The following is a 24,015-nucleotide window of genomic DNA, read 5'->3' as shown; positions in this document are numbered from 1 at the left end:
CTCAAGACTAATTTTTCTAAATATATTATAACCTAAATGTTTAGGGTACAATAAATTTTATACCTTAAATGTTTAAATAAAAGGGTTAGGGGGGCTTAAGAAAAATTTTCTTTTTATAAATGTGGATATTGAAGATACATGCTAGTAAAAGTAGTACTTCTTTCCTCCAATCCTTTATAATTAATTCTTTTTTAGAACCAGTATCACTTAAAGTTGTATAAAAGCCTCCATTTAATGGTCCAAAGCTCCATTTAATGGTCTGTAATTAGTGTAATTAATTAGTGACATATAATAGTGTATTAATACTTTATTTTATAGTGTATTTCCTTTATTCGAATAATAACTATCATCTAAATATGAAAGCTATTTAAAACAATGTAATTAAATTTTACCAATTGCAAACAAAAACCAGATTTGCCAGATTTGTTTTGAGCTAAAAAGCTTGACAAAAAAGTAACAATTTTTCCCATTGATTTTCATAAATATTTACTCACCATTAATATCGGAGTTGATCAAAAATGAGTAACAAACTATTATCATAGGATAAAAGCAATATAAAGATGAAAACTAGACAACCAATTAGAGGTTTTCCTAAAATGAGTTTTTTCAAGATCAGCTATAAGGTTGTTTCACAACTAAGAGTTTGTGATTCTAAGAAAATAAAAAAGAAAAATGAGGTGTGAAATTGTGTCGTTGATGACATGAAGTGACAAAGATGATAAATAATTATTGACTACTTGGAACTTTTCAAAGTGGAAAAAATTTATTTAAAGAAAAATTATTAAATGGATTTTTTTCAACAAACCAGATATTTTTCACCTGTGGTTCTTTCATAGATTCACAGGCGAACAGTAATTCATCTTTACAGTGAAAAGTTATTTTATAATGTTCATCACAAAATAATGCAGAATAATTGAGCAAATTGTACACTTTGTATTTAAAATTATTTAAAGAACTGGATTTTTTGCTCAAACTCTGGAGATGTTCCAATCAATGACTTTGTTCTGATTAAAGGTTATCTTAAAAAATCAAGTTGATAAAAAGTGGTAAATAAAGCATTGACTGTTGTAGGTGTTACAGATGGCATACTGTTAATAGATATTGATGACTTGCATGGTAACAGGAAAAAGGATACCACGGGTTCTAAATAAAAAGATATTACTCAAAAGCTTGTATATTCTCGTCATGCTTGGTTTGTCAAAAACTCCATTACAAGAAAGAAACAGTTTTTCGGCTTCAAAGGGTATCTACTAATGGTTTGAACTTGACGTTCAGACAAGATTTACAAATGACATAATTTCAATTTGACTCATCTACTTACTTAGATTAACTTTTACTTGGGCTACAACTTATATGTTTAAGGTTGTTACATGGTAAAAAAAATATTTGTTGATTTCTAACTTTTTCTATATACCAAAATTAGTAGCAAGACTAAATAATGCTTAATTTAAAATGCTGAAATTAAAATTTATTTAGCTTTTTTAATGCTGATTCAGCATTAAAGGCAGAAAAATCAATAAAAAAGAAAATTACATTTTCTTAGCTTTTTTATGACATTGCAAGCTAAAACTTACCGCATTGATAGATTATAGTGTAATAAACAAAACCTTACTAGAAAAACTTAAAATAATAGTTATTTTTAAAGTGGCAGCACTTTTAATTACAAAGGGTATTTTCGATGCAAAAACCTTTAGTAAAATATAAATATATTCAATTGGAAATAAGTTTAAGGTTAGTTCTAGTAAGGTATTACAGTTCTACCTAAAAAAGAAACAACTCTGAAAGTTTGAAGTTAGTTGCATATCTAGTTAAAAAGATATGAATGATTTGCCTTTTAATTGAGAAATTGATCAGCAAATCATTCGTATTTTTTTAACTAGATATGCAATTAACTTTAAATCACAAGTAAAAAGTACAATTACGAAATTGTAAAAAGCTTAAATTTATAAAAACAATATGTTAATTAAAAACTTTATGCACTCATTTTAACTAACAACATTATCAGATTTAAATCTTTGGTTTTTAAGTAGTTTACAGGCCCGTAGGAGCAAAAATTATATTTTGGGGGGCAGTGCTATTTTTTTAGTCATTTTTTCTCCAAAATAGCCCCGGGCCCCGAGAAGTCTTTTCCGCCACTGCGGGAGGGGCAATAGGTCAAATAGTAGTAGTTCAAAATTTTTTGTCATAGGAACTTAGGTACTTATGCCGAAAATACGAATAACAAGTTAGGTCTTTTCTATCCTTTTGTTTCTTTTCTATCTTAGTTTGTAATCGTTTGCTTTTTTCTAAAAACTAACTTCAAAATTATTTATTTAAAAAATTATTTGGGGGAAGGCAAATTCTTCTGATGTCCAGCGTTGCTACAGGCTTGGTTAAGTAATTATACAAGCTCAAAAATAAAAAAAATATTTAAAATTTAGTTCTTAAATGAATGTATCAATAAAAAGATTGGTTGCTATGGGCGTAACTACGTATTTTTCTCAACTTATATTCAATAAAATTAATTTTTTAACTATTTTTTGTTATTAAAATCATATCATGTTATACATGGTTGAAAATCCAGTTAAGTTTTGTAAAAGGTTAGCTAATAAAATAAAAATTAATTTTTTTAATGGAAATTGCTAAGTTTTTACCATATAACCACCTTAAAGATATGGTCAGAACGACCATACCTTAGAGATATGGTCACTCTGACCATAATTTCTATACCATAATATGTTACAGCAGATATACGTCTCATCAACCACGTATAAAACATCGCAATAACTAAACTGTATAGATTTTATTCATAAATTTAAAAAGCGAGAAATTTGTATTGAAAAAAATGTAAAACTAATAAAAACATTACGCACTTTTTTAAATAAACATTTAAATATAAAACACTTCTGAGTGAAGTACAAATAAGTAATTATTGACGTCATTTAAGATTTATTTATATTATGATTTTTTTGTCAAAACCAACTTAAATTTCTACATTTTAGTTGAGAAAAGAAACAAGTCAACGAGCACGTAAAATATTTACTCAAAGATATTTTTTTTAAATCTTAGAAGGTTAACTACGATAGTTCTTTTATTATATTTTTTTTGCTTTTTCGTAATCTTTTTAAAATATGTCATGTCGTATAAGTTTATACTGCTTTGAATATATACTGTACATTATTTTTTCAACTGTTTTCTTTCATTACAAGCGTTTTTTTTTTTTACTTTCTAGATCTATTCGTGTATGTTTAAATTAATTTTGAGATTTGTTCGTATAAGCTAGAATCAGAACAGTTTACCTAATAGACCTTTCTTGTTACATATTTTTACCTATTTAAATTTAATTTTACCTATTATAAAGGCTCTAAATTTTGATAATTTTTAAGTTTTCCTTTTTTTTTGTAAATGTTTGAAAAGTTTTAAATTACAACTAATTTTAAATAAAGTTGTTTTAAGAAACTTGTAAATTTTAATTTTTAAAACTCGCAAGAACTTCTTTTTGATAATAGATTTTTTGTTTGTACTACTGTTGATAAATAAGATTTATATAAGTTATAAATATAATGAGTTAAATATATATATTTGTTAAATAAGTTAAATAAAACTTTTTAATTACAATTAATTTTAAATTTTTATATGTAGAGTTTGCATCAGTTATTGGGATTCGATTACGTATTGATCAAAACAACCCGTTACAAGCTTTATACATGAAGGTAAGTGTAATGGTTGGGTAGATACATGGTAAAGTTAAGGTAATTGCAGTGTTAAAGTAAGTCCAGGTTTTCTTTATGAGTAGGATCAGGGAAGATGTATAATATAGTTAGGGTTTCATTCTTATTTAAAATCAGGTTCCCAGCGGGCTGAAAAGTCTGAAATACATAATAATACGTTGTAACACGAGTTTTAGATATTTTAAAAACGTCGTGTGCCCACTGGGCATAACGTTAAACAAAAAAAAGTTAGTTCACAATTTAAACTATGATATAATATATTAAATAACAGATAATATTGTTCTTATAAATATAAATATATACAAACCTATTTTTAGTATAAGTAGTTGATAGATAATGAAGATAAAAAAAATCAATTTTATCAAATTGATAAAATTGCTAAGGAAAAATCTGGTACTCAATTATTTTCATTATTATTATTATTTTCATATTCTATTTATTCTAGTAGCAATTTTTATATCCATTTTAATAAATTAAACTAAGAATAAATTTATCTTGATTAACCTTGAACTGAAAAAGTTTAACTCTTTATTATTGCGGTGGGTGTTGAGTATAAAAACGAATAACTATTACTTACCTAATTACTATTTATTTATAAATTATAAAGTATTATTCTTTTGTTATCAAAAAATTCATTTGTTTTTGGTTTAGTTCTATTATAACATTTAAAATACTTGCTGAATCAACAAAGATTTATTTTCGAATTTTTGAGTAGGAAAAATGTTTGTGCGCGATTCCGCTTTGTTAGTTGTTTGTCCAAAAAACACCAAAACAAAGAAATTATCACCACGGTCTGTTATTATAAATAAATCTCTCCTAATTTGTATTTAAACTATTTTGGTAATCAAAGTTGTTTTTGGAGTTACGCAACTTACTAAATAAATAAAACAAAAAGTTGTAAGGTGTAAAGCCAAAGTATAAAATAATAATTTTAAATTATATTTTTTATTTTTATTTTATGAGATCCTCGTTTATAAGTGAGATTACAGTTAAAAGGTTTTTATAACCGTAATCTTACTTATAAACTTTATGTTTTATATTTTTATGTTTTATATTTTTAATTATAATAAGATAAAGGACTAAGTTCAATGTTTTATATTAGTATTAATTTTAGATAAAGGTTTATTATTATCCTAGGATTGCAGTCAGATTGGGGCCATATTTTTTACACTCCTAAATAGCATTTAAATTCAAACTAAATTTCAATATAAATTATTACCTATATTATACTTCATTACTACCTGCAATCGAGTACCTTAAATTTGGTTGTACTCTTAAACTGAAATATGTAATGAGTGTCTACTATGTCAAAGCCTGAAAAAATAAAACTTTTTTACTATTTTTTAAATATTTTTCAGTCATTTTTTAGTTAATTATTTATTTATTAGTTTTAGAATGCAAAGTTTATTATTTTGCTGCTGTTTTATTTTTCTTTGCCGACTTAAAATAAATCTCTTAGCCAAACAAAATATGGGGACAATATTTAGTCCGCATTTTGTTTGTGCGTCGTAAGTGCGTCTTTAATGTTTGTTTTCTTAACTTAAATAAGTATTTGTTCTTTTATTTGTTTATTATTTTGTTTTATACTTTCAAAATAATGTTTTTTATTTCGTTTTATACTTTGAAAATAAAATATAAAAAAATTTGTCTGACAATTTTAAGCAATATTTGACTCATATTCGTTTGGTAGATAAGTTTCCTTAATATAAAATACTTTCAAAAATATTATAAAACAAAAACTTCTGTAAACAGCTTATGTTCCAATTTTATATTAACACTGAAGTTCAAATAATAAAAATTTAACAAGCACCAAACTCTTTAATTCTTCATGACTTCGTTTCAAATTAGTTTCAAACTGAAACATTGAGCAACCTTTCTACTTACATTACTACAAAAACGCTGTTTAAAAGCAATAGCTTTTTTTATTCACCCGGCCTACTGTACTATTTAAGCCCGCAGCAAGCTTTTTTTGTTGTTTGAGAAAGATAACTTTTAGACATGGAGCCCACTCTAAACATTTATAAGTTTATGCTTATGTAAAATAAAGAACATTTGTAAAAAATTGAGATGACCACAGTCTGGGAACAAGTAAAGCCCTAAGTTCTTAAAATATTTTTTTACTATTTATAACTAAATTTATATTCATCGACAAATTTCAAATTTTAAGCAAAAATCTCCAAGTCTTCGATTTTTATGACCTTGCAAAGTTTACAACCCCTCAAATTGAGAGGGGTTCAAACTTTATATTGTCATAATTTTCGAACACCAAAAGATTATTGTATGAAATTTAAAAATTTTTGATGAATATAAATTTAGTTATAAATAGTAAAAAAATATTTTATAAACTCATTGCTCTCACGTTAAGGGCAGGGGAGGCAAAGAGTTTAGGGCTTTATTTGTTCCTCAAGCTCCGGTCATCTCATTTTTTTTACAAATGTTCTTTATTTGGCATAAACATAAACTTAAAAATGTTTGGAGTGTGCTCCAATATCTGAGAGTTACCTATCTCAAAAAACAAAAAAAGCTTGCTACGGGCCTGTTATAATTTTATCTTTATAATTAATCAACTATAATTTTAAAATAAAATCTTTCAAAAAAAAGTTCTACTTTAAAACTATAGTTTATTTAAAAAAACTTTTGTTCAAAATTAATATTTTGTTACAACTTTTGTTTACTAACCCGTATACGTTTCTTACTCAATTAATGTGTTTAATTTAAAAAAATCTAAATTATTCATTCAAAGTTAAAAAGTCTAAATTTTAAATTTTAAAAATCAATTTCAAAGGTTTAATAAGGATATATTCAATATTGATATAATAGATGCATGATTGCCAACACGGTGCAAACATGGCCGGTGTAGTATGAGAATTTTACTCCCGCGTTTTTTGTTTTTTTTTTACTACCTAGTGGATATCTCATAATAAATATTTACTCTCTAGTAAAAATCACATTTAAAAATTTTAATACCATCATAAGATTTTTAATCCCATAAATAATTTGCAGCAAAATGTATTTTTGCAACCAAACCAGGTTGTATTTTGTGAATACTTGTAAACTTTTTAATTATTGCCGTTTCTTGAAAAGCAACAAAGAAGTGAGTATTGAAACAAAAATATTGAAACCTTTGTAATTTATTAATGCAATCGCATATATATTATTAAAATTATCAAATGATGATAATATTAAAAATGCACTAATTATCTGAGACGTTGAATCAAGCAACACATGCGATAATACTCAACATGAAAGCATATGCGATAATACTCAACATGAAAGCATATGCGATTATACTCAACATGAAAGCATATGCGATAATACTCAACATGAAAGCATATGCGATAATACTCAACATGAAAGTAGTGTAAATGTTTCAAATACAAGACTAGCAAAATGTACAACTTTTCATATGGGAAAATTGTTTGCAGAAAAATGTGTAATAGTTAGGAAACACAAATTTCAAATTTTTTAAACAAAATACTTTTAGAAAATGGGGTATTGGCAGATGCAATAGTTTAAAGAAAATAGATATGAAAAATATTTTAAATAAAGTCGGATATTTTAAAAGTTTTTAGCTTTGGGGCATCCACAAACTATTTTAAGCTCTAGGAAAAAGAGGGATGGGGTTAGTGATTGATATTGAAGAGCCGTTTTTAAATTATAATTATTAGAAAAAAACATTAATGTAAAATATTTTTAACAAATATTTTATCCCCTCTTTCCTTTAAAAAACCATAGGCACATCTATTATCAAAATTGTGGTTACGGTTCTGTATTGTGACGAGGGGAAGGGTCAAAAATTGTCTGATATAGTTTGTGGACAACCCATTTTTTGCCAGACAAAGAACAAACAGTCAAAAAGTAGTACATGTTTTCTTTAACTAAAACATTATAAAACAGACATGATTGACAACTTAATTACCAGTTACCAGTTCATGATTACTAAGTTGGATTATTATGACCATGGATGCGAAGTCCATGCTGCGATTTTTAGCGAATTCGGGACTACAGACTCTGGGGTAAAAAAAATAGAGACTCCTTAGACTCCAATTTTCTTTTAATTTCTTTTCCTTACTAAAAAAAGTAAGTACTTCTACTAATATACTTTATATAACAAATTTGTTAACTTCATTGATACATGTGGTAGTGGTGTAATGGTGGAACGCTTGTCTGGTAAAGGATCGTCCATAAATTACGCAACGCAAAATATATTTTGAAACGTAAGTAGAAAAAAAGTAAGATTTTCATTAAATTTAATGATCTATTTTGATTTTTTATTTAGATTAAGACTCTGCGAGGGAAAACTTTTGATCTTTTTTTGTTTTGTTTATTGTGAAATTTTGCGTTACGTAATTTATGGACAATCCCTAAACTTATTTCTCCACGCATGGGCCTTTTTTTATTTTATACCCTTCCCAAAATTACATAGCTAAACAACCGACAATAAATAATTATTAAAATCGTAATAATAACTATTAAACTAAACTTGTAATTAGATCTAGATGTCGTAATGCGTTTTTATTTAATTTAAATGATAAATTATAGCGACTCAAAAAGTATAACAAATTTTATTCTGACAACATGCTCAAACACATTTAATAGACTTCAATTGCTACCCTTGTAAAATGATGCTTTCAAACTGTATTTAAAAAGACTTTTAAGACTTTTTATCAGTAAAATCATATCTGTGAGTTTAAACAATGTAGTTAAGAAACCGTGTTCGAAAAAAACTTTCTTTCATGTTGAACCTCGGATTTCTTGATTCTGAGCCAGAACTCTAACTACTGCACCACGGCTGCAGCATGTGTGAAAATACTTGTGCCTAAGCTAACGTTGCTCTGGTTTATACGGAGGAAAACGAAGCGCTAATCTAGTTAAGAAAAAAATTCTCATTGTATTCTCTTACGGAAAAACCTTGGCAATGACAACCTTAGCCTTAGCATGATTCGGCATCTAGCTATCAGTGTACACTAAAGGTTTAGTGTAATGCATATGCGGTGATTCACATCTTATATACTTTAAAAGCAATGTCTGCTATAGGCGATGTATGGCATAAACACGCTGCACATTTTTGAACAATTAAAAAGCCGGAGGGCTTGCCAAACGCAGCTTTATTTAATACGTTCGTGCTTTTAATGGTTTTAAGTTACGTTACTGTTTGCTAAACAAGTTTAAATTTATAAACTTATAGAAGTTAGTAAGGGTCAGTTGAAATGCTGATATAAAATTATCAAAATATCGGAGTCTCAAAAAAAATTTTTTTACGGGCATGACTTCAGACTCCGGGTAAAAGCAGGGACTTCGGGTTTCCGGACTCCGATTTCTCATTCCTGATAACCTTAAAAAATATATATAATTTACTGAATTCTTTGAAAGTTGAATGAATCCATATTTTTATACCCAAAGTTCCATTTTATTAGTTACAAGTTTATATATAAACTTATTTATTACTAATTACTAAACTTATATATAAACTTGACTCCCATTGCAAAGTTAATGTATAGAAACTTAAACTATTTTAATATTGGTTTAGTTGGTTGCCAATCGAAATTTTTTTTTTTTTAAAACACTATTTCAAGAAATACAAGCTAAAAAAGCCTTAAAGCATCTATGCACGAGTCGTCTGTCATGCCATGACAGAATGGTGCTTTCGATATCCACACAGTCTGCTAAGTGCACTCCTTTTGGCGTTGGTTTTAAACAAAAAACTTAATAAAACAATTTTAAAAACAAATTTAACAGTTTTTGTATTAAATTTTGCTATTTTTCTCAATTATATTGTGTAAATCTAAAACTACTCATTAAGGAAACAATGTAAAAACTAGAATTTGTGCTTATGACATGCATCATCGAGACAAGTTTTTGAAATTAAAAACAATTGCTTCGTAGAAAAATGGTGTTATGCACATAATTTCTTTATTAAAGAATTAATCAATCATTTTGAATCTAAGTGCCATTAAAAAAATGTCAGTTTAATTTTATTAAAGAAAAATAATCTAATTTTGAGCCAACTTCATAAAGACTTAATGTTAATAAATAAGAAAAATCTAAATCTTTTTTACTGTATTAAAGTTTTCAATATCCAGGTATTTTTATTGCCAAACTTAATTATTTTGATTTGATAATAAATTCATGATTTCTTTTTGGTTTTCAGTTTTACATCTTATCTATATCTATAAACTATCTTCTTAAAAACAAGTAAATTTGCATTGTTAAACTGCATTTGCGAAAAAACTGTCAGTTAATACAGTCATCCATAAAGTATTGTAATACTTACACATATTATATGTTTCTGTAAAATATTTTTTTAGAATTAATTAATTAATTTAGTATTAATTAAATAATTTTGTTTAGACTTAATATTCATATATTTAACAAACTATAAAGTTTTTTGTTTGACTTTTTTTAAAAAAAATTGTATAAAAATAAAATAAACAGATAATAATTAATACAATTAAATAGACTATTTAATTGTATCACTTAATTTTTTCACTATTTAAAATAGTGAAATAAAAGTTTATAATGTTTCATATTCTTGTATACTTATTTTAAAACCGCATTTATAAATGACCTTTTAATTTTGACTCATTAAAGAGGTTTTTTATTACCTTTTGCTATTTATAACAATATTTTTCCTACTTTTTTGCTAATGAGATTTAAAAAGTTTTTGAAATAGTTTATTAAAATGCATTTATAATTATTTTCTAATGCACTTAATTTATGTTTAATTGATGCAATTTATTTATCTTTAATTAGATTATATTTGTTGTAAAAAAACTTTATCTATTTAGTTACAATAAATTGATTTTTTTTTCGATGTGCATATTGGAAAGTTTCTCATAAGATTCCAAGTTTATAATTATTAGTTCAAGAAACCCACAGTTTAAAAAAATAAACAATAACTCAGCTCATCAAATAAATTTGTGCAATTTTTTTAAAATTGTTTCCCTACTATTAAATGGTTGTCAGACAAGCAAAGCAAGACCAGGTTATAAACTTTTTTGAAATTTCTGTACTTGACAGAGCCTTTAAAAATTTTTTTAACATTTGTTATCAATCAATGTTCTTATATAAGCTTTGCCTTTGCCTACGCGATACAGTTAACTCATATTGCTTATAAGTTACTCCTAACTTTTGCTAAAAAACTTCACAGACTTTGTGAAAAGCCAAGTAATAATGTTATGATTAGTTTTTTAAAGCGTTGCAAAGTTCAATAAAATTTTCTTATGCAGTCTAATAATGTAATGTTCCAGTAATAATATTTGCAATGTACTTCCCAAAAGCAGTCGAAGTTACAGATAACTATTGCAATTTTTTTTTAATGGCTTTAATACAAGGTTTTTACAGTTCCTTGACATGAGTTGTAAGTTATTGCAAACTTATAATATTCTTTTTTAAAATCTGAGTATGTTTTGCACATTGTAAGTTTCATTTGGTTTTATTAAAATATTTTTCTGCTGAAACATATTTATTGCACAATTAACAAAAAAGTTTTTCGATTGGACTTACAAGCAGGGTGTTTTTTACAACTTTTATTAGCTTCCTTGTTGTTTTCTCATTCCTTACAAATATATTTGTTTAAAAGGACTTAAATCCCAGTCCCATAACTAATAATAATGTTGCTATATTTCAAATAAAAATAAGTTTTACTAGAAAAAAAAGTATATATATATATATATATATACATATATATATATATATATATATATATATATATATATATATATATATATACATATATATATATATATATATATATATATATATATATATATATATATATATATATATATTATTTATTTATTTTTTAATTCACCTCCCCATGGCCCAGAAGGTCACTACAGACGAGGAGGTACTTAATTGTAGTTATAACCCTATAACCCTCTCTCAACTCTAGAACTCTGAAACACAAACCTTGATAAACAAGGCCACTGCACGGAGAAACAAGTTGAGCACGGTACTACCAGGGACATGGTGGGAAATAAACTCCAAACCTCTTGCTTATAAAGCAAGCCTTTACCACTACACCACTACCGCATTATATATATATATATATATATATATATATATATATATATATATATATATATATATATATATATATATATATTTAGACATTGATTTTTTAATTTAATTTCGAATCAGTTACACAGTTTAATAAAATCATATCTATTGTTAAAAAAACATAATAAATTAATTATTATTATGTCTGAGATCCTGAACTTGAACATATAACTAATAGTATTATAGTAAAACATAATAATAATAATAATAATAATAATATAATAGTAAAATATTTTTAGAGCATGAAGCTGTTACTTTTACAATTATTATTCCTTGGAGTTTACAGTAAACCAGCTACAAAAATAATTCTAAATGCATCTGATAAAACCTGTCTTCCCTGCAATGCAGAATGCCCAAGTTTAGACAAATGTGAATTTGGAACAATAAAAGAAAAATGTGGTTGTTGTAAGGTTTGCATTCGAAATGAAGGAGATATTTGTGGTGGAATTAATGAAATTTACGGAATTTGCAAAGAAAGCTTGGTGTGTAAAGTTCGACATCCATTTTCTCTTAAAAATTTAAATCTAGAGATGTCAGATAAAATAGGACGTTGTGAGACAGGTAGTATAAATAGTTGTAATGTTTCATTTAAAGTATTTTATTATTAATTTTGTTTATAAATTTTTTTCTTTGCGTTAAAAATTATAGAAATTAAAAAGCTCTGCAACTTTTATAAACTTTCAAACATTTTTAGTTAACTGTTTAAAAATGTATAAAGTTTGGTTTTTGTAATTTATATACTTATTAACTTCAAAGCATAAGAAAAGTTTTTTGGAAGCTAAAAAATGAGATGATGACTTAATTATTTGCCCAGTTAAATACTTAGGGAAGCTATACCAATACTGCTAAAGTAATTCAGTTATTTCCAATAGCTATGTAGACATTAATTCATAAAGATGCCCGCTTTAGTAGAAGCTTAACAAGTCTTGTTTTGAAACATTTTAGAGAAGTTGTTGTGACAATGTTGTTATCAAGTGAGTTAATTACAAATGAGTTGACTCAGTATTCTAATAAAAACTTTTGTCTGATTACTGTTGTGAAACTGTGCTTAAATAACCTCTAGTACTTTTTTGTCTGTGCCTAATCTAAAGATTTAATTTATACTATTATAATTGTGAACAACCTATGTAACATCTTGTAAATTTTAATAGATCTGTTGCTTAAGTTTCCATAGATCTAGTTTTAGTATCGTGTTTATGATAGGTTTGTTACTTTTTGTTGTTGGGTTAATCGATGTTACATTATTTCAATTAGTTTCTTATCTTTAGCTTTGACATTTTTGGTGTGAAAAACAATACTTTATGTGTGGTCAATATACTAATGATTATATATATTTGTTATAATATATATTTTATCACAGTATCAGAGTGTTTGTATGGTTTATTGTTTGAACAATTTTGTTAGTATTTTTGTTAGTAAGATCTTGTCCACTTTTTAAATTTTTCAAATCATGTGATATCTTAACCCTTAAAAATCTTTTTCAGCCTCATCTTATTCCAAAGTAACCCCCAATGTGGGCACAAGATGTGTTTAAAATGTCTATAACACATATCAAAACATATTAATACATATTTTAGACGTTTAAATCACGTCTTTTGCCCACAGGAGTTGTATTCATAACAAAAAATTTTGTTTTTATGTTCAATAATTTTTTTCGTATTAACTTAAAGTAGTGTTTGCCATTCAATTATTTAATGCACATTTTTTTTGCTGTTTTCACCTTAGCTTTCAGTTATTACTTAAAAAAATATTTTGGTATTAGCAAATTTAATATCAAATAATAAAATAATTTTTTCTTTCACTTAAGTCAACAAAATAGTTTAATGTAGTTCAAGAAAAAGCTAGCAAGACTTGGGTGCTAGCTGCAACCACCCAAGACTAATCCTTGAAATATGCTCTTTATTTTACACAAATTTTTGATTTAGTGTTTCAAATGTCTAAAACACGTATTAAAATGTATTAATACATATTTTAGACGTTCAGTTATTACTTAAAATCACGCCTTTTGATACTTTTTTAACTTTTTCACTTAATCCTTAATTTATCTCTTTCTTTATTTATTCCTTAATTAATCTCTTACTTATACACTTACTTACTTAACATGTGTCAGAGTTGGATTCAATACTGAACTTTTTAAAGTTTATTTTGAATAATTTAATTTTTCTTTTTAAGATGTGTGCATTTTTTTAGAGCTTTGCAGTAGTACAACATGTGGAAGGCATCAGTGGTGCAAAGTTGATAATGAGTTACCAACATGTTATTGCAGAAATGACTGTGAATCGGATGAAGAAAAGTTGTGTGACAATGATGGCAATAAGTATAAAAGTATATGTGAACTGCGCAGTAAAGAATGTAAACTCCAACAAAAAATTCCACACTTTTCATGCAAAGGTATTTGGTTTATAATTTCTCCTTCGATGAATGTGCACACAAGCATACACACACATTTGTGAATATATATATATATATACACACACACACACACACACACACACACACACACACACACATATAAATTTTGTTAGTGTGTTCTAGAAATAGAGTGCTCAATGTTTTTAAAGAACTGAACAATAATAAATTAGTAAAAACACTAATCTAATTTTCTTCAACAATATGTTTCGCCATCAGTAGGCTCATCAGGAAAAATGTCCATTCTTCATCAAGAAGAATGAACACTCTTTCTGATGGCAAAACAAATTGTTGAAGAAAATTAGATGTGTTTTTACTAATTCATTTATATATATATATATATATATATATATATATATATATATATATATATATATATATATATATATATATATATATATATATATATATATATATATATATATATATATATATATATATATATATATATATATAGATATATATAGATATATATATATATATATATAGATATATATAGATATATATAGATATATATAGATATATAGATATATAGATATATAGATATATAGATATATAGATATATATATATATATATATATATATATATATATATATATATATATATATATATATATATATAATATATATATATATATATATATGTATGTATGTATATTATTTCAAAGCTGCTTAAAATTAAGTAAACATTAAACTGTTTACTTAATTTTAAGCAGTTAGTCTGAACAATAAAATAAGCTTGGAAAAACTCAAAACTTTTTTTTAAAAGCTTTGAGAGTCACATAAGGATGGCAAACCTAGGAATAAAAGTACATTTTAACTTAACGTTACACAGAAAAACAAGTGAAAAATGTTTCAACTTATAATGTGATGTTGTGAGTTCATTACTTATTACAAAATAATAACAAAGTTCTAGTAGGTGTGACCAACTCAGGAAAATGTGCACTACTGACTTGTTAGCTGTTAAAAATTAAATTAAGTTTTAAAAATTATTTTATTTCAAAATTAAAAAGGTTTTATCATGAATTAGTTAGAAGGGTCGGTGCAAGGGCTATTGTGATTGACATATCTAGTTTGTTCATTAGAGTCTGGCATACTGATCTTTTCCATTATATATATAATGGATTTCATATCTGGAAGAGTTTTTAATTTATTGAATCATTCTTTTCAAACTCATTATTAAGCTTGTCCATAAAGAACAACACTCTATTTTATTTCCAGTAACCTCTGGAGTACCACAAAATTCTATCCTTGGTTTTGGGTGTTTCTGATCTATTTTAATGATCTTTTTGAAAATCAGCTCTTAAGGATTTTAATCTTAAGATTTAAAGAGCTCTTTAAATCTTCAGATTTAAATCAGCTCTTTCTGCAGGTGAGACAACTATATACTTCAGACAAAACAAATCAAATTTCAAATTGCATAGAATAGGTGATTGGTCATGTATGTGATCTCTTTTCTGTGAGAGTATTAGGCTCACAGTGGTTGATAAGTTTTTACCCAAACAAATTGTTTACTTTTTATTTTTTACTGCAAATAATCATCGTAATCTTGTTGATATTTCTATATGGATAAATGGATGAATGCAGCACTGACACCAATGAATGGCTTAATCTAAATACTAAATCTGCCACTTTTTTTACATTGTATTGATTGTATAAAGATTGGCTGATTAAGCTTATGTTGACAACAGTACAATCTGATCTAATCATAACTAATCTGATCACTCTCAAAGAGTTAATGGAAAAAATGTTGGTGGAGGTTGTATTGAAAACTTTGTTGGTATATACTAATGTTACTACACATTGTTAAATCAAAAATTTAAACTCTTGATTTGGTAATTTGAAGGTCAATTTATCATTAAATAATATAAAAAGTAAAACTGGTAATCTGTAAAATCAGCTATTTAGAATTAGCAAGGTGTATAGATGTATTGGCTTCTGGGGATGTGGGTATTAAGTGGGTCTTTAAAATGCAGTTATACATTAAGGTAAAATTCCAAATAATTAGAAGAAAAAGTTGCAAGGTAAAGAATTATAAAGAAGACTTATAAAGAAGACAGAGGCAATCTTAAATCTGGTTCATATTAAAGAATTGCTTGTCTAACTAATAAAGATTTTAAAAATAATTATAACAACAAAGTATGAGGCAATTTATGCATAACATAAAGTTTGGTTTTAGACCAGGAAAGTCAATATTGTAAAACAAGTTCAAGAATCATTTTTGAAAAGAAAAAAAGAACTTTAAGTGGACATAAATGTGGTGTGTGGTGGGCTTTACTGTATTTTGGTGTGTGGCGGGCTTCAAGGTAAGTCAGCGTTAAAGAAAGTTGGCTATTTATGAAAATATCACAATAGAAATCTAAACAAAGATTTGGAAAGATATTTTTAAAATGTTGGTGTGCATTAGGACTCAGTTCTTTGCATTTTATTATTGCTTTAGAAACTTTTTAGTTCAGTGTTTGTTGCCATGGCAGCTATTCTATAACTAATGTTTGTTGCCATAGCAGTTATCCTATGCATATCATTTATTTTTAATTGTAGAGACTAGAGAAGAAATAATGCTATGATTTCAGTGTTGGAAAAATGGAATGAAAGCAGATAAAGTTAGGATAAATTTAGTATAATTGATAATTAATAAATTATAAAATTTAATATAATGGGATAATTGATGTTAGAAATAAAGTTAGGACATATGTAATTGTAAATTCAGGAATAAGCAATTAGAAGACTCTGGGTCGTGGAAGAAAACTCTCGGACTTGTACAGCCTGAGTTCACAATATAAGAGGGTTCTCAAGAGATGAACTGGTATTCATAGTCCTCTTAACATGTTAATTATGATCATAGGAAATGTAATTTTGTTGTTTTACCTTTAGCATGCTACTTTAATACTTTTTAGTATTTAAAATTATTAGGCTTACAATGTTTCATTCTAAAATTATACTTAAGTTAAAATTATAATAATTATGAATTTTTTTAAATTAAATTTTTAAAATATTGCCATTATTTTTTTTTTATTAATGTTATTAACAATATTTTTATTAACATTATTTTTTTCTTTTAACAGGTTCTTTTATAAAATTTAACATAAGTTTAAAAGTTCTTTAAAATTTTTTGGTTTTCAGGTGAATTCGATTTTTTTTATTGAGGAGCTCTATTACCTATTAATTATTATATTTTTTGTTACTATGGCTACTATGAAAAGTTTTTGTTACTTTGATTTTATGAATATACAACAGTACAATAATTACAATAGCATTATTTTTATGAATTTATTTTGAAGCATTTTTGATTAATCATTATTTAAATTAATTATTAGTTAAAATTAAAAAATTAACCCAAAAAAATATGTTTTTATTTTAATTTAAAAGTGTTTTACTATAAAGAATTGGTCAAAAATTGTAGTTTCGAAGTTATTTAATCCAAGCTTTTCTTTGCAAGCATTACTTTGATATTTTCTAATGTCTACAAAGCAAATAAAACATAAATATTAGCATAAATAAAATAAATATTAGCTTTATTCAATTAATTGAATCCCATTTAAATTAATTGAGTTTGAACTATTATTTGAGACGCTTCTAAATTTAAAAATATATTAGTTTTATGCATTTATTATCTCTTGTTTATCCTTTTTTTATTTTATCATTCATTGATTTCGTTTCAGTTTATGGTTTGTTTATTTTAAAACAATAATAAAACAGAAACTTAACTAGAACAATATTAGAAAAATTATTTTTAACTTTTAGATGACTTTTAGATGAACTAATGTTAAATTTTCTAATTACTTTCAGCTTGTTTGAAATTTTAATAATTAACGATTTTGACATTTTTTATTTGTGCAGATTACATTTTATTGTTATTATTTATTATTATATATTATTTATTATGAATTATTTCAGTGCAATTAAATATTTTTCTTATAATTGGTTCACATTCGCATAAGTCATATTTTTTACAATCAACATTTCACAATGTTTCTGGTAATTGTTGTTTTAAAATTTCACTGTTTTGAAGAAAAAGAGTATATTTAAAAATGAAAAAAATTTTTTTTTAAATATATCGAATGAAAAATTGTAAGTGTAATAGTTTTGTTAATAAAAAGTATTAAAATAGCATGCTATAGCTATCAGGCCACTTTCGACAGCGCTAACCATATTTGGGCACCAATTTGGGTGCTGCCCAATTTCAAAATTGAGGACCTTTTTATAATTTATATTAAAATGTAAACAAAGTAAAATAATAAAAAATAAAAACTTTATATCTAATTTATTTATTTCTTAAACAGTTAAATTAAAGGGTTTGATTCACTATAATATAGTATCATATCTATAATACCATTTTAATCACTTATTGAAATGGATTTTATCCTTTTTTTACTTATGATTAGTGAAACAGAGAGTGTAAATACATCTAGACTAAAGGTCATAAATTGCATAGTTACCAGACATGTTACCATAGTTAAAAATTTAAATTCTAGCTTCAACTCCAACTCTTTTCATCAACTTTTAATTTTAAAAAAATGAGTTTTAGTTTTTCTTCTGCATTTGGCTTCTACAATATCTTCGACAAATTTCTCTCTTTTTTTTTTCCAAATTTGCACTTTATCTTTATTATAAAATAATGATAATATTTGGTATAAATATAAATTCTACAAAATTGAAATCTAATGTTTTAAAATTAATTTAAATTTAAATTCATGGTTTATTTAATTTTGTATCATTTCAGATTGCCAACGTACTGCAGAGAGTAAATTAGAAACAATTGAGTCTGGTGTTATACTAAACACATCCAGGATGTGTGAAAATGAGTAAAAGCTTTTCTTTTAATTTTGTTGTCCTAAATAAGTTATAATAGTTGTATTTAAATTATTATAATCAAATATAAGTTATATGTTTGATTTTTATAATTTTTTTGTTTTTGTTTTTTAATAGAGAATGTGTAAATGGGGTATTTAAAATATCATTAGACAGTGCTTGTTTAAAGGCAGAAGGCTTTACTTGTTCAGAAGGTTCAAATATCCATCAGGATATCACCTGCCCAGTAGGATATTACTGTAATATAACAAAATTAGAGCTTAACCCTGAGTATGGATATCCAAATCTTGGACAATGTTCTGTAATGGATAGCTGTAAGTTTGTTTATACCTTTATATTATAATTATGCATAAATATATATATATATATATATATATATATATATATATATATATATATATATATATATATATATATATATATATATTGTGTATAGTAGTATATTTGTGTATATATATATTGTGTATAGTATATATGCATATATATATATATATATATATATATATATATATATATATATATATATATATATATATATATATATATTGTGTATAGTAGCTCTTTAGGTCTAAGATTAGTTCCTAATGTTTTTTTGTTGTATAACACATGAGTATGGCACATGTGGTGTATGACAATTTGCAAAAAAAATTTGTTATGGTCAAACTTCTGCAGAAAAAAGTTTTAATAAGTTTTATATGTTTATTATGTAATTAGTGAAAATGTGTTTCATTTATGCATAATGTATAATTAAGCTAAGTATTTGAAAACTTTTTTCTAATATTTATTATGTTACATTAAATTTTTATTATTATTACTAATTATTACTGTATTTTATTAGAACATTACACTTAAAATATATTACAAGTTTTATATTTAGTGCATTCTTTCTACCCAAAAGTTTACTTGAGTAACCCTGAGTTACCTTCTCTTTGGGTCTTTCTCCTTTGGGTCTCTACCCAAAGGATAAAGAGAAGGTAGCTCAGAACTTTTGAAAGAATTAATTCATTAACTTAAATAGTTAAATAAATCAACACTGGTTACATTTTGTGCATTTGAAAGCCATTAGTTTATTGTGCAAACTAGAGTTTAATGATGCATATAGAAAAGACTGGGTAATAAGGTGCTGGTAGTGCTGATTTCCATTTCATTTTCTTCAGTTTCTTTGCAAGGCTAAGTTTGTTATTTTCATGATGGTGGAGGTTATTCTTTCATACTAATATTTTTCTTGGGGCATTTTGTTTGAAAAGACCTAATAGACAAAATATTTTTGTTTTATTTTGTAAAAAAATAAAAATATTTACCTTAATTTTTTTATATTTTTAAATTAGTTCACATAATATTATAATGTATATAATGCCATTTCTATAATATATTTTTAATACTATGTATTATTTAACATTAAACATATATGATATAATAGTCCACTATTTTTCCTAACACGGTTCATAAAAAATCCCTTATAATGCTTACTTATAATTTAGTATGTAAATTGTAGAAACCGTAAAAACATTTTTTGATGTTTACGAGGGTTATGATTTCTATAAATTTATAAATGTTATATATATACACAAATATACTACTATACACAATATATATATATATATATATATATATATATATATATATATATATATATATATATATATATATATATATATATATATATATATTTATGCATAATTATAATATAAAGGTTAATATTTAGTTAATAGCATATCTGACAGTCTGAAATGATGTCTCTAATTTCATCTATGGAGTTGGGCAGGCAGTTGTTTTTCAGTTGAATTTCTGTTTTGGAAATTCGCCCAGAGTTTAAAAAAAATAGGAAACAAATTTTTGATTTGTCAGAAAAATTTCCTGAATTAATAAGAAAGGAAAAATTTCAAAATGGAGAAGTGTCTATATTGATGACTATTTATTTTTAAAAAAATTTTCTTGTTTAATGATAATTTGATGGATAAATGGATAGATGGATTTGCTGTCTTTTATAGAACTAAGATTATATCAAAAAGTCTATAGAGTTTCATAAAACTTCAACTTAAAGTTGAAATAATAAAATTATTGGTAAATTAGTTAAAAATAATTAAAGAATAATAAAAAAAAAGTAGTCTGTGGTCACACTGTGGTTCAAAAAAAAAAGTTGTTTATTAACTATTTTTGAATTCATTCTTAGTATAAGAAAAGTTGTTTACTAAGCAAGATTTTTTTAGCATTTGTTGTTTGAGCATTTTTGAAGCTTTTTGAGAAAATTGATCTTTGCAAGTAGGAAAAAGAAAAGATATTTCATTTGTAGAATATTATGCATATATAGTTGTGTATAAATGTAGAATATTGTTCAGTCTGAGATAACGTTGTTTTTTTTTGTTCAATTGTTAATTAACTTTAATGTTTTTGTTAAAAATTTTATAGTTACTATGAGAAAAAAATTTTTTCAATCTGTAGAGGACTAGGACTAGAATTAGTTAATTATTATTTATAATTAGTAATTATATTCATTTGCAATAAATGCTTTTATAAAGCCCCTTTTTTTTAGCTAATATTTTTTTATTAGTATATCAGCAAAATCGAATACAAGTTTATAATTTCTTATAAATAATAATAAGATAAATAATAAGATTGTTGTAATATATCTTTTATTGTTGTAAATGTACAAACGTATTTACAAATATTTACAAATATATATGAGATGCATACATATGTATCATATTATACAATAAGCACCAGCAAAATTCAATTAACTTTGACATTAAATTAAATGAAGTCTAATGGCAAATATTCGTAAAACTTTGATATTGAAGTATAACAAATGACTATTTTTTATAGTCATTTGTTAAACATTCATTATTAAACAGCTATTTGCCGGTGCTTAATATGTATACATATATGTATACATATATATGTATATATACATACATACATATATACATAAATATACATACATACATATATACATAAATATACATATATATATATATATATATATATATATATATATATATATATATATATATATATATATATATATATATATATATATATATATATATATATAGTCACATACACACACACACACACACACACACGCACATACACACACATATATGCTTAAATGAACATATAGCTGTAAATGTATACAGCATCAATAACTGTGGATTATTATTATTGTGTATTTTTGCATCAATTAGCAAAATGCTATTTTGAAGGAATGACTTTTGATTTGGGAGAAAAATTTGTTAAGAAAGACTGCACAGGTTATTGCATTTGTAATGGATTATCAAATATATCCTGTGTTTCACTATGTCCTCCAACATATGTACAGTGTGAACCTGATGAACTTAAAACAAATGTCTCTAACAAAGTTTCTGAGAATTGTTTTTGTAAACAACCTAAATGTGTTAAAAAGTGTAAGTAAACATAAACAAAATAAATATATTTAAATATATAAGTAAATTATATTTAAATATATTTTAAATTATATATGATACAAATAAATATAAATAAATTTGAACAATAAAATATGATATTTAAATTGGTTTTAATCAAACAAAAATAATATGCAATACTTTTTAAACTTTTTTTCTTTTTTTAGCTGAAGTTTGTAAACTTGCACCAGATACTGGTGCTTGCTACGCATATTTTCCAAGATGGCATTTTGATGTTTCTACTGGTACTTGCAAAGAGTTTATTTATGGTGGTTGCCAGGGTAACAAAAATAACTTCAAGTCAAAAGATGAATGTCTTAGATTGTGTGGAGATAGAGGTAAGTGGTTTTTTTTAGTTTTTGTTTCCACTTTGCTCAACAGCAATGCCATATTATTAATACCATTTTATATGGTTTTATCTTTTTTTTCCTTTAGATAAGCCTTTAGCAGCAATGCCGATGAATGCATTTCCTTTTGTAGGTATGCCAATGTTTCCTTATGTTGGCAAAAGCCAGGAAAGACCAATGAGTAAGTTTGAATTTTGAAAACTTTTTTTATTATAAAGTTTTTATTAAAACACAAACTTTTTTTTTTAATTTGTTTTAAAAAAAAGTTGTTTTTTATTAATTTGTTCTGGGAATTAACAATAGATATGGTAATCAGTTAAATAAAAAGCAAAAATACTGAATTAGATTAAGTTAGTTTTTTTGATTTAGTTTTTTTCAATTTAAGTTTATTTTTCAGGTGATAAAACAATGACCATAAGTGGATTAGTTATTTTACCACAAACCATCCAAATTCCTCCAAAGTCATGTTTAATTGTTCATTTCCAGGATGTCACATTAGCAGATGTTGCATCCCGGATTATAGCTACTCAAGTTGTACATTTTTTTGAGGTCACCACTAAAGATGTAATTGATTATAAGATTAATAGCAAGATGCCCCTACCAGAAGATATTGGTAGAATATACTCTGTTAGAGCATTTCTAAACATTGGTTGGTGCAGCAGAACAGTAGAAGATGGTAGATCTATTCAAAAGAAGGATTATCTTTCAGATGAGAGAACCACAGTTATGTTAAGTAATGACAAAGATGAATATATAAAAGATATTACTATAAAATGTTATGGTAAGTCACTAGGATTTTTTAAATAAACATTGACTATATTTTTAATAAACATTTTGTTTAATATTCAAATTTTTTATCATTTTAAATATTTTTTGTTGTTTGTTTTTTTCTGTTAATATTTTGTTTTCAAGCTGGAGAGCGATCTGATTCGTCTACCTACCGTCCCATTAGTCTTCTTCCTATCATAAGCAAGGTTTTTGAATCTTTAATTAACAAACACTTAATTTCTCATCTTGAATCTAATAACTTACTTTCTGACCATCAATATGAATTTTGATCTTGCTAACAGTAATAACTGATAGATTTTATCGTGCATTATATAAAGGTGGAGAGGTTAAGGTTATCGCTCTTGACATTTCAAAAGCTTTTGATAAAGTTTGGCATGCTGATCTTCTCCATAAGCTTTCTTCTTATGGTGTACCTGGCAACATCAATAAGATTATGGAATCCTTCTTTTCCAATTGTACTCTAAA

General features: G+C 25.2%; 1 protein-coding gene across 1 annotated transcript in view; it reads left to right on the top strand.

The window, feature by feature from the left end:
• Positions 1-3,619: 3,619 nt before the first annotated feature.
• Positions 3,620-24,015, top strand: part of crim2 (cysteine rich BMP regulator 2) — a gene marked incomplete at its 5' end in the record, with an annotated part of 35,028 nt that continues 14,632 nt past the window's right edge. The window contains 8 exon segments of the mRNA NM_001280890.1: positions 3,620-3,692; positions 12,011-12,332; positions 13,962-14,162; positions 18,904-18,985; positions 19,110-19,306; positions 22,582-22,752; positions 22,850-22,942; positions 23,159-23,542. Of these exon segments, the coding sequence (NP_001267819.1) occupies positions 3,687-3,692; positions 12,011-12,332; positions 13,962-14,162; positions 18,904-18,985; positions 19,110-19,306; positions 22,582-22,752; positions 22,850-22,942; positions 23,159-23,542 (1,456 nt within the window).

The sequence above is a fragment of the Hydra vulgaris genome, chromosome 01 (genome assembly GCF_038396675.1).
Source record: "Hydra vulgaris chromosome 01, alternate assembly HydraT2T_AEP".
NCBI classification, from domain to species: domain Eukaryota; kingdom Metazoa; phylum Cnidaria; class Hydrozoa; order Anthoathecata; family Hydridae; genus Hydra; species Hydra vulgaris.
Note: the sequence above shows the minus strand (reverse complement) of the source record. Positions and strands in the feature narration are given on the sequence as shown.